The sequence below is a fragment of the Scyliorhinus torazame genome, chromosome 6 (genome assembly GCF_047496885.1).
Source record: "Scyliorhinus torazame isolate Kashiwa2021f chromosome 6, sScyTor2.1, whole genome shotgun sequence".
Classification (NCBI taxonomy): domain Eukaryota; kingdom Metazoa; phylum Chordata; class Chondrichthyes; order Carcharhiniformes; family Scyliorhinidae; genus Scyliorhinus; species Scyliorhinus torazame.
In genome coordinates this window covers 96,228,324-96,240,454 of record NC_092712.1, presented here as the reverse complement: position 1 = coordinate 96,240,454, position 12,131 = coordinate 96,228,324, and the positions used below count along the sequence as shown (strand labels likewise).

Below are 12,131 nucleotides of genomic sequence, written 5' to 3'. Positions count from 1 at the left end.
TCGAGTGTCAAGAATGTGATGGAGTATAAAAACGTATCAACTTATTTTGTTATCCTATTGATTTAACACAAACACGATGGGCAAGATTTTGCTCAAAATGAAACGTCATCTGAACAAATGTGGAAACTAGCCAGCACCAGCAAGGAAGAGATAACCCATGAATAACGAATATGCCATCTCGTTCTTAACCTCTCCATGAACGACTTCCGGGTGCGGCTATGCAGAGCTAGGTCGCATATTCGGCAGCTCCCGCTTGGAACAGACTTTTGGGCTCTTTTACAGGGCCCCCACGGCATTTGTTTGACATTTCCCGGTGTGGGAAGAATACTGCAGCATTCCCCTGACAGTGTCTCCCAGGAATGTTATGTCTTTTGGCTGCCGGACCCGGCAGAAACAGTAAAAGATTTGGCTTTGGCTGCAGGTTTAGACAAAAGCCTCTTCCAGCATGCAGGCGGGGGAAGGGCAACCTTAAAGCTGCAATCTGACCAGAAGTGTAACAGCCAAAGGAGCGGCACTGGAGCAACGGGAGCAGCGAGGGAAAGAAAACAAAATGGCGGCGGCCAGGGACAAAGGGGAACTGCAGGAGTTCATCAAGCGCTGCTTCGAGGAGCAGCGCGAGGAGATGCGCAAGGAGATGTTGGCGCCTATGCTTTCGGCAATTGAAGGACTCGGGATCACGCAGAAGGCCCACAAAGCTAAGATCCAGGAGGTACAGAAAAGAGTCAGTCAGAACGAGGACGAGCTTGTGGGCCTGGCGGTGAGAGTGGAGCAGAACGAGGCGCTACACATGAGGTGCGCGGGAAGACCCGAAGACCTGGAGAACAGGTCAGGGAGAAAGAATCTGCGAATCCTGGGTCTCCCTGAGGGAGTGGAGGGGGCTGATGCAGGGGCATACGCGAGCACGATGCTCGAGGCGATGATGGGCACGAAGGCCCCTTCGAGGCCGCTGGAGTTGGACGGGGCACATCGGGTGCTGGCGAAGAAACCCCAGGCAAATGAGCCGCCAAGGGCGATGGTGGTGAGGTTCCACCGGTTCACGGACAGAGAGTGGGTCCTGAGATGGGCCAAGAAGGAGCGGAGCAGTAAGTGGGACAATGCAGAGATCCGAATATACCCGAACTGGAGCACGGAGGTTGCAAAGCGGAGAGCGGGTTTCAACCGGGCCAAAGCGGTGTTGTACCGGAAAGAAGTGAAATTCGGAATGCTGCAGCCAGCGCGACTGTGGGTCACATACAAGGGCCAACACTATTACTTCGAAACGCCTGAAGAGGCGTGGACCTTTGTACAAGCCGAAAAGTTGGACTCTAACTGAGGGTTTCTGAGGGTGGGGGGGGGGGGGGGATGTTTTGGGGTTTGATGAGTGATGGTTGTTGTATATAGGGGGTCAATCACGCGCAGGAATGTTACATGGGCTGGAGGAGAGAGACAAGGCCGCGACAGGATCTGCGCCAGAGGGGCGGAGCAGGCTTTGGAAAGCGCGGGGTGTTTTCCCGCGCGCGGGAAGAAAGGTGGGAAGGGGAACGAAGGAATGCATATGGATTGGGAGACTCCCACGCGGGGAGGCCAATGGGACGGCGGGGGAAGCCGGGGTCAGCAGGCGTCAGCTGACTTACGGGAGTGAAATGGGGAGGGGGGAGCAAAAAAGCTAGACAGGGGTCTAGCGGGGGGGGGGGGGTTGCTGCTGCACTGGCCGAAAGGGAATGGGATACAGAAGAGGTGGTCGGGACGGGGGTCCCCCCTCTGGGGGACTGGAGGGTGAGGGAGGCGTGGACACGGGACTGGCCAGAAAAGGAGATGGCTTGTCGGCGGCCGGGGGGGGGGGGGGGGGGGGGGGGGGGGCTGAGCCCCTCCAATCCGGCTGATAACGTGGAATGAGAGGGACCTGAATGGGCCGGTGAAGAGGGCTCGAGTGTTCGCGCACTTAAAAAGGGACTGAAGGCGGACGTGGCCATGCTCCAAGAGACACACCTGAAGGTGGCGGACCAGGTCAGGTTAAGAAAGGGATGGGTAGGACAGGTATTCCACTTGGGACTGGACACGAAGGATAGAGGGGTGGCAATATTGGTGGGAAAGCGGGTGTCATTTGAGGCCAAGCCTATTGTAGCGGACAATGGAGGGCGATATGTAATGGTGAGCAGTAGGCTGCAAGGACGTGGGTGGTGTTGGTAAACGTATGCGCCCCCAACTGGGATGATGCAGGATTCATGTAGCGCATGTTGGGGCGCATTCCGGACCTGGAGATAGGAGGCCTGATAATGGGAGGGGACTTCAATACAGTGTTGGATCCAGCACTGGACCGCTCCAAATCAAGGACTGGAAAGAGGACGGTCGGTGTGTACAAAGGGCAGGGACTTAATCAACGCGAGCTTATGACCCACACTTACTGGGAATTCCTCGTTCATGGGAAATAATTGCAATTCCCAATCCCCATCACGAATGGGGTTCATCTTGGCGGCGGCCAAGGTCTTTGGGGGGTTTAATGGATCAGATGGGGGGAGTGGACCCATGGCGGTTTGCAAGGCCGTAGGCCAGGGAATTTTCTTTCTTCTCCCATGTACACAAAGCCTACTCCCAGATAGATGTCTTTGTTATGGGTAGGGCGCTCACCCAGAGGGTGGAGGAGACGAAGTATTCGGCTATAGCCGTTTCGGACCATGCCCCGCACTGGGTGGAACTGGAGCTGGGAGAGGAGAGGGACCAACGCCCGCTGTGGCGGCTGGATGTGGGACTGCTGGCAGATGAGGTGGTGCGTGGGAAGGTGAGGGCGTGTATCGAAAGGTACTTGGAGGCCAACGACAAAGGGGAGGTGCGGGTGGGGGTGGTATGGGAGGCGTTGAAGGCGGTGATCAGGGGAGAGCTAATTTCCATTAGGGCTCATAGGGAGAAGACAGAGGGTACGGAAAGGGAGAGGTGTGTGGGGGAGATTTTGAGAGTGGACAGGAGATACGCAGAGGCCCCGGAGGAAAGATTACTTGGGGAAAGACGACGGCTCCAGACGGAGTTTGACCTGTTGACCACAGGGAAGGCAGAGGCACAGTGGAGGAAAGCGCAGGGGGCGACCTACGAGTATGGGGAAAAGGCTAGTTGGATGCTGGCACACCAGCTCCGTAAGAGGATGGCACGAGGGAAATAGGGGGAGTCAAAGATGGAAGGGGAGCCACGGTTCGGAGAGCGACGAAAATAAACAAGGTATTCAAGGTGTTTTATGAAGAGCTGTACAGATCCCAGCCCCCAGCGGGGGAAGAGGGGATGAGACGATTCCTAGATCAGCTGAGATTCCCGAGGGTGGAGGAGCAAGAGGTGGCTGGTTTGGGGGCACCAATTGGGTTGGAGGAGCTGAGCAAGGGTTTGGGGAGCATGCAGGCAGGGAAGGCCCCGGGACCGGACGGATTCCCAGTGGAGTTCTACAGGAAGTACGCAGACCTGTTGGCCCCGCTACTGGTGAGGACCTTTAATGAGGCAAGAGAGGAGGGGACCCTGCCCTCGACAATGTCGGAAGCGACAATTTCTTTGATCCTAAAGCGGGACAAAGGCCCACTGCAATGTGGATCGTACAGGCCGATCTCGCTCCTCAATGTGGATGCAAAGTTGCTGGGAAAAGTGCTGGCCACGAGGATCGAGGACTGTGTCCCGGGGGTAATCCACGAGGACCAGACAGGATTTGTAAAGGGCAGGCAACTAAACACCAATGTGCGGCGGCTCTTAAACGTGATAATGATGCCATCGGAGGAGGGAGAGGCGGAGATAGTGGCAGCTATGGACGCGGAGAAGGCCTTTGACCGAGTAGAGTGGGAGTACCTCTGGGAGGTGCTGCGTAGGTTTGGGTTCGGGGTAGGGTTTATCAGTTGGGTTAAGCTCCTTTACAGAGCCCCAATGGCGAGTGTAGTGTCGAACCGGCGGAGGTCGGAGTACTTTCGACTGTACCGAGGGACGAGGCAGGGGTGCCCCGTCCCCCCTGTTGTTCGCATTGGCGATCGAACCATTGGCCATGTCATTGGGGGAGTCTAATAAATGGAGGGGGGTGGTCCGAGGGGGAGAAGAGCATCGGGTGTCGCTATATGCGGATGACCTGTTGCTGTACGTGGCGGATCCAATGGAGGGGATGGTGGAGGTCCTGCAGACTCTAAGGGAGTTTGGGAAGTTTTCGGGCTATAAGCTCAACGTAGGGAAGAGTGAGTTCTTTGTATTACAGGCAGGGGACCAAGAAAGAGGGATAGGGGATCTACTGCTGAGGTGGGCGGAGGGGAGCTTTCGGTATCTGGGGATCCAGATAGCCAGGGGTTGGGGGACCCTACATAAACTGAATCTGACGAGGTTGGTGGAGCAAATGGAGGAGGATTTCAAAAGATGGGACATGTTACCGCTCTCGCTGGCGGGTAGAGTGCAGTCGGTCAAAATGGTGGTCCTTCCGAGGTTTCTGTTTGTGTTTCAGTGCCTTCCCATCGTGATCACTACGGCCTTTTTTAAGAGAGTAGGCAGGAGTATTATGGGGTTTGTGTGGGCGAATAAGACCCCGAGAGTAAGGAGAGGGTTCCTGGAACGCAGTAGGGACCGAGGAGGGTTGGCGCTGCCAAACCTGGGGAGCTACTACTGGGCAGCAAATGTGGCGATGATCCGCAAGTGGGTTATGGAGGGAGAGGGGGCGGCATGGAAGAGGATGGAGATGGCGTCCTGTAAAGGAACAAGCCTGGGGGCTTTGGTGACGGCACCGCTGCCGCTCTCGCCGACTAAGTATACCACGAGCCCGGTGGTGGCGGCAACGTTAAGGATCTGGGGCCAGTGGAGACGGCACCGGGGTGCAAGGGGAGCATCAGTGTGGTCCCCGATCAGGGGTAACCACCGGTTTGTCCCGGGGAAGATGGACGGGGGGTTCCAGAGCTGGCATCGGAAGAATGGGGGACCTGTTCATCGACGGGACGTTTGCGAGCCTAGGAGCACTGGAGGAGAAGTTCGAGTTACCCCCGGGAAATGCCTTTAGATATATGCAGGTGAGGGCTTTTGTGAGGCGACAGGTGAGGGAATTCCCATTGCTCCCGGCACAAGAAGCTCAAGATAGGGTGATCTCGGGTGTATGGGTCGGGGAGGGCAAGGTGTCGGAAATACACCAGGAGTTGAAAGAAGAGGGGGAAGCGCTGGTAGAAGAGTTGAAGGGTAAATGGGAGGAGGAGCTGGGGGAGGAGATCGAGGAAGGTCTGTGGGCTGATGCCCTAGGTCGGGTTAATTCCTCCTCCTCGTGTGCCAGGCTCAGCCTGATACAATTTAAGGTGGTCCACAGAGCGAACTTGACGGGGGCGAGGTTGAGTAGGTTCTTTGGGGTAGAGGACAGATGTGGAAGGTGCTCAGGGAGCCCGGCGAACCATGTCCATATGTTTTGGTCATGCCCAGCACTGGATGGGTTCTGGAGAGGAGTGGCGGGAGCAATATCTCAGGTGGTGAAAGTCCGGGTCAAGCCAAGCTGGGGGCTAGCAATATTTGGAGTAGTGGACGAACCGGGAGTGCAGGAGGCGAAAGAGGCCGGCATTCTGGCCTTTGCCTAGTAGCCCGGCGAAGGATCTTGCTAATGTGGAAGGAGGCGAAGCCCCCCAGCCTGGAGGCCTGGATAAATGATATGGCTGGGTTCATAAAGTTGGAGAGGATTAAGTTCGCCTTGAGAGGGTCTGCGCAGGGGTTCTACAGGCAGTGGCAACCGTTCCTAGACTATCTCGCGGAGCGTTAGAGGAAGGTGGGTCAGCAGGAGCAGCAACCTTTGGGGGGGGGGGGTATTGTTTGTAAGGGAGAAAAATTGTGTTAAGAAACTTTAATAAATATATATTTTTTAAAAACCTCTCCATGAATTTCATGAAGTTACTGCACTTACTCATTAATCTCAACATTGTGAAAATTATTAGTGATCATCAAACAACCTCTCTTGGCCAGAAAATGAATAATTATAAGTGTGGTGTTTTATTTCTTCAGGCTGTCAACTGTTTTAGATTTTTAAAATGTCAAATTTTACATTTTTCTTTTAAACTTTTGCTTTCCGTCTTTTTCACTCTTCCACTTCTCTTTCTGTGCCTAATTTGACATTGAATTCACCCACTTTAATTCACCTGCCTTCTCAGTTTATATCTGAAATCTGAGGTTAAGGAATTACCCTGCATATCCAGTTGTTCACCAAGGTCAGAAATACCCGGTTGCCCTTCCTGGGCCATCAGTTCACACCTTCAGCAACTTTGGGTAAAAATATAAAACACATGCATAAGCATGTCTAGTGGAGTATACCCTGAGATGACACGCTCCTGCAAAATCTGGTCCTCCTCTAAAGACTGTACTACATAAAATAGTGCCCATGTGTCACAGCACAATTATAAAAATAAGCACATATTTAAGGATCATGGGAAGAGGATTTCTTTTTGAAACAGAATGTATATATGTATAGTTCTAGCTAAAGTGAAAAACATTAAACATTTCATTCAATACATATTAAAAGCACGTACTGCACAAAGTGGCTACTCAATTTCACTTCATAATCAATCGCTATTGCAGTCAAATTTGTATTGAATACTGCCTCCTGGTGATGGAATACAATTCTTGCCTCAAGCTCTCTCTGGCACATTTTATACTGATCAGTTTAATTTTTATTCCCTGCTCTTGGACTCTCATACAGAGGCAAAACTGCCATTTTAAAATCTGTTAATTCTAAGTATCAGAATTTTGCAATTTATAATGTTACCAAGAATACTATCATATTCATATTTAAATAATCCAAGCTAAATTCCAGCCAAGAACTATTATGTCGATGCCCAACATACTTGTTATTTTTAAAAGAGGATTTATTGAAACTTAAGCAAAATACAAGTTTTCGGAGAGTAAAATAAGACTTCAAAAAAACTTCAGATTTCAAGATCATTCACACAGAAAACTTTACTTTTATTTAGGGAATAAAATTCATAGATGTTTTTCTACGCCAGAAGCTCAATCCGAATGCTAGGTATACAGTGCAATGATGATGAGAATTGTTTCTGTCCTGATAGGTAGGTTATTTGGGCTAGATAAGGATGGGGAAAGTAAGGAGCACAAATATAAAATACACTGACGAGAATAATTTATTTTCAGAGAGAGTTATCGGCTTCTGTGACAGATTACCTCAGCATGCACTAAGTATGGAATCCCTACAGACCCTCAAAAGGGGAGCTGGACAAGCTCCTGAGAGAGAACAATTCATGCTATAATAAGGGTAGCTGGGATTAATTAGCAAAACTCATGAGGTTACTCTGATCTCCTGGGAGTTTGCTTGCATTTCAGAATTGGAGAGGAATTTCCATGAGTTTTTTCCTAAATTGACCTTGGATCCTTTTTCCCTATACCAGGAGACTGTATGAATGTAGGGGTGGCTCCCGTGGTTTAAAAGGCTGCCCAATACGGAATGGGGTGGCTTTGAAGGGACAGATGGTTATTTCCCATCATTCCTTTCCATATGTATGCCTGTAAATTTATATACGATTAGCATTGAAGCTCTTGGATAATCAGTAAACCGTAAAATTGAAATTGGTTTCAATAAAATTATTTAAAAACGAGAAAATTGGGTGCTGCTGTGTTGGTAGATTTGGTTTACTCAGATTATCTCCTGTATGCAAATGCTCTGAGCGCAACTCTTGTCTATCTGGGAGTTGCAACTAATTGCAGCCCCACAGGTGTGTGTGTGGGGGGGGGGGGGGGGGGGGGGGGGGGGGAGAAAGAGTTGATGGGAATTTTAAAAAATATAAATTACATAACATTTCAATCTACATTATACTAGAAGTCTTGCACGCAGCATGCATTCTTGTAACCCTTGTAATTATCACACTTTGTTCAAATAACCTTTATTCAGATTTATATTGTACACACACACTAAAGTGGTCACTCACTTGTCCTCTCACTGTACATAAAATTCCTACAATTTACATGTAAAAAGATTATGCAGTTATTTCAAAAGAACAGTTGTGTTGCATTTTTTAATGGCTTAGGTCAGCTACATGTGGTTTCCTTTCTTGAATTCACATCTTATAGTGTCAGATACTCTATATTCCTAAAAGGTCTTTTCTCAATAGTTCATTGGTTACTTTACAAATTTTTTTTTTTTTTTTTTGTTAAATGCTGGAAATGCTCCTCAGATTACACACATTTTGAAAAAGAGAAAAGGCAGGTTCCAGTTTCAGGAGAGGGTCCTTTAAGACGGCATTGATGAATCCTTAAAATATTAATCTGTTGTTTCAGATGCGAATGACCAAGTTGTGCATTTCCAGAATTTTCTACTTTTTAATCTCCAATTTCCAGTATTTGCAGGTTTTCTCCTTAGACTCATCTAATACATATTGCACTGACAATTTTTTGTTTTAAAAACTACGGTTAATTGGTGCAGTGATGTTTAATTTTTAAATTTAACTACACAATTAAATGAAAAAATGCAGTGACAAAGTACTGCGAGCAAATACAAATTTTAAATAAAGATCAATGGAAAGTTATGACTACACTTAACTTCAAGGTCAAGATTGATTTTGCCCCCAAAATTTCTAGAATGAAAAAAGTTATATTAAAAGCACAGATTAAAACATAATCTGCGTAACTGAATGACGATTATAGCACATTCTTCCCCTTCTTAACTTATGCGGTTTAAGATTGGATTTCAGTAGACAAACATGCAAGCTGGTTTCTGGAGTTTGCATGGTTTTCTTCTCACCAGACTCGCAGGACTTTAAAAACTGGGATAGGGAGACAAATTTAACAGTGTAATCATTTAAAGCCAGCTCATGGAATCTGACCTAAACATACAGCAATACAAAACCAACTACAACCTATTATGACCCAATATTCATCTGTAAAGCTTTGCCTCACAAGAAAGTTACATAGCTCTTCCCACAAGTTCAATGTATTTGTAGATTTTTTTTTTTTTTTTTTAAAGGCAATGTCTCAAACAAAGGATACCTTATGAACAGAGGTCGCAACCATCTTTCAAACTGACTGTTTAACATCTGAAAAATCCTCTAAACCAGAATTGACTATTATATATTAATATCTGTCCGTCTCAAGACTTTCATCCAGGAACTAATGCAAATAAATATTCAGTACTAAATCAATATAAAACAGAAATACATTTTCCAAATTGCTATGGGAAAAAAAAGGCTTAGCACTTTAATTCAATATAGCAGATCGTAAACGCAGTAACTTGCCATGAAATGCCAAAATAAGACAGATTTATACCTCCAGTGGCAAGGAGGCAGTGGCAGCGGAAAAACATTTAGGTCTCAGAAGCTTTTAACACCAACAACCCCCCCGCCCCCCCACACACACACACACACACACACACACACACATGAAATTAGCATCACATGTGAAACAACGATTTAATCATAACAATATTAAAATCCAATTTTATACTAAAGCAGTGTTCATGCACAAAACCGGACAGGTAAATAGCAGTAAAGGGTAGCTTCAGTCTTCATCATGAATCACAGCCTGCAGTTTTATTATTGACACACTCATTTTAAGAAAGCATTTAACCAGCAAACAAAAACAAACAATAACTATTTCATCTGAACAAACACTTTAAAAACAAGTTACTATGCCTTGTATCGTTCCATTAATTCAAGATGATAGCTAACTCCAAAAGAATGTACATTTTAATGGGCTTCATTAAACACCATACCTCTGTCTTTTTTCTTCATCTTTTAGAACTTCATAGATAGCCACCAACTAAAAACAAAAAAGATCAAAATGCAAATGTTTAAACAAAAATACAAATACAAGAAAAGTACAAAAAAAAATAAAGGCTGCCCTTACTTGTCTAAATTGAATTTCTGCATTTTCATCTTTATTCTTGTCCGGGTGTAAGATCAAAGACATTTTCCGATAGGCTTTCCTGATGTCTGCAGATGAAGCATCCTGCAAAAATACAAAGTCGACTTTGTCAGATATATATAAGGCTCTTAGCATAGTGTTATGATCGAGGAAGACAGCGGACCCAGTACGGCTCCTCGGGCAATGTAATTTGAGCAACAGCCACTCTATGCATTCAGCTGCACATGACTAAACAGTCATTGGTTCTGACTTCTTATTCTTTTTCACTTCTCTGAACTACTGCAACACAAAAAAGTCAGTATACTTTCTCTAAAACCTTCTGGATAAAGACTTTGTTCAACAGTGAAGGAATAGGGAGGGGAACACAGCCTGCTAATAACATGATACTGCTCAACAACAGAGGCACCTGCTTGCTTGGAGACCAAGTCTCTGCTTATTCAACCTCTGCATATTGCTGCACAGATCTTTTTAAAATACTGCACACGACCATTAATATTTCTAGCAGAGCTCTATCCTCTTTGGACAAAGAGATTTCAATCTACATGCGTGAGACCGCTGCAAACACAGTAGCTTGTAACAAGCAGTAATTAGAAGATTTGATACATCTATACAACACAAAAAATCAAGCAAGCAATTTTACAATTCCAAAATCAATACAAGTTATTGCACAAAATGTTAGTTTTGAACCTTAATAGGAAAATAACAAATCATTTACAGTTTCAGCTAAATTAGTCTTGCTGCATCATATTAATTTCAAACAGCACATCTGTTCAAAATATTTACATAACATATATTTCTCAATACAGTTTAAGTTTTAGAAAACTTTGATAATGCTTAACCGTACCTATGTAAAAAGGAAGTCATTTTCCCCTCAAAGGTTTCTATAAACAGATTGCAAAATGCAATTTCTCAATTAATGATGTTCCACCTGCATTAAAATCACTAAACCCAAAAATGGAAGACATAGAATAAAATAGAAGCTTGTGCAAATCTTCAACTTCTAATATTAAGCATTATGCAGTACTTTTATTTTTCTGTAATGTTCTCCTGCTACATTTTCAAATCTTTATTTAAGTGCCAGAACAGATGTTACTCTTGGAAATAAGTACACTGCCCATTCAAGAATCCTGAAAGCTAAATTTACTTCAATACTGCAAATGGCTTCATTTTAATTCAAAATTTGCCTCTTGGAGTAACAGAATGACATTAACACAGAATAGTACGACAAGTGTTATCTGAGCATTTAGCCCTCAGGTTCCACACTTCTGCTTCCAACAATACGTTGTGATAATTTATGCTTTAAAGAAAAAGGAAAAGGAACAGCACAAGAAATGTGACTAGCAGCACAGAATTGTTTGCAGTATCTGAAACAACTAGGATATCATGACCAGAACTTAAGTTTTAAATCTGAAATGTTTGCCACAATTTGAACAAATCTGGTTCAAGTATGCTTGGTGCATATAAAGCCTCATAATTAATTTCAAACTTAAAACTAAAGAATTATTTAAATACAATATACCCACAATCCTTTTCCACCCTTTCAGTTTGTGTAGGGCAAATTGTCAGTACTCTCTAATGATACAGCAGACATATTCCCTTTCACTTCTATTTTAATAACTAATAACCTGTGCACATCATGTCTCAGAAAATTGTGTCAATATTGTTAGCATTACAAAATGACTGCATAAAAATGCAAGGCATTCATCCATCCAGGCTTTAGTGTTCTGTACTCTCTAACCTAAAGTATACTAGGAAAATGCATATTACTTTATAGAATATCATGTTTATTAGATTATTTTGCTATAAACCTGCAGCATAACAATATTGTAATTTGTAAATGTTGTACTTGTATTAAAACTGTTCATATATGTAAGCACCAATCACAATGACCCCAAGCACAATTGCTCTTTTTAAGTGCCACATAGCTCACAGGCAAATAAAATGAACATTGTAATGCTGCTGCTACTCATCAAGTTACCACAAAGTGGCTAATTTAGTTATGTAAAGAAATACAGAAGACAAATTTAGCATGTTTTTTTAGGATTAAATAGGAGTTTTGAAAAATGCAGCGGTTGGATTACGTAAACATAGGGGATTTTTGAAAACTGTTAACATTGGAAGCGGAAATAAAAATTGAAAACTCCCCCCCCACCCCCCCCCAAAAATAAAAAATCGAACAGCATATAGAGATAAAACATTTCGTAAAAACCCTAATCAAAGGGTTGTTACATTAAACTATAAACTGTCGGGCCCTTTTCTCAGCAGTTTAACAGTGAACAAATTTTCGTAATACTATCTTTAGAGCTACAAAATAA

At 45.0% G+C, this 12,131-nt stretch overlaps 1 protein-coding gene across 1 annotated transcript in view; it reads right to left on the bottom strand.

The window, feature by feature from the left end:
• The window catches only part of dnajc1 (DnaJ (Hsp40) homolog, subfamily C, member 1), a 328,861-nt gene that overhangs the window by 261,427 nt on the left and 55,303 nt on the right, over positions 1–12,131 (bottom strand). The window contains exons 2-3 of the mRNA XM_072508505.1: positions 9,799–9,900; positions 9,665–9,711 (exon numbers count right to left, since the gene is read on the bottom strand). Coding sequence (XP_072364606.1) covers positions 9,665–9,711; positions 9,799–9,900 — 149 coding nt within the window. The remainder of the gene's footprint in view (positions 1–9,664; positions 9,712–9,798; positions 9,901–12,131) is intronic.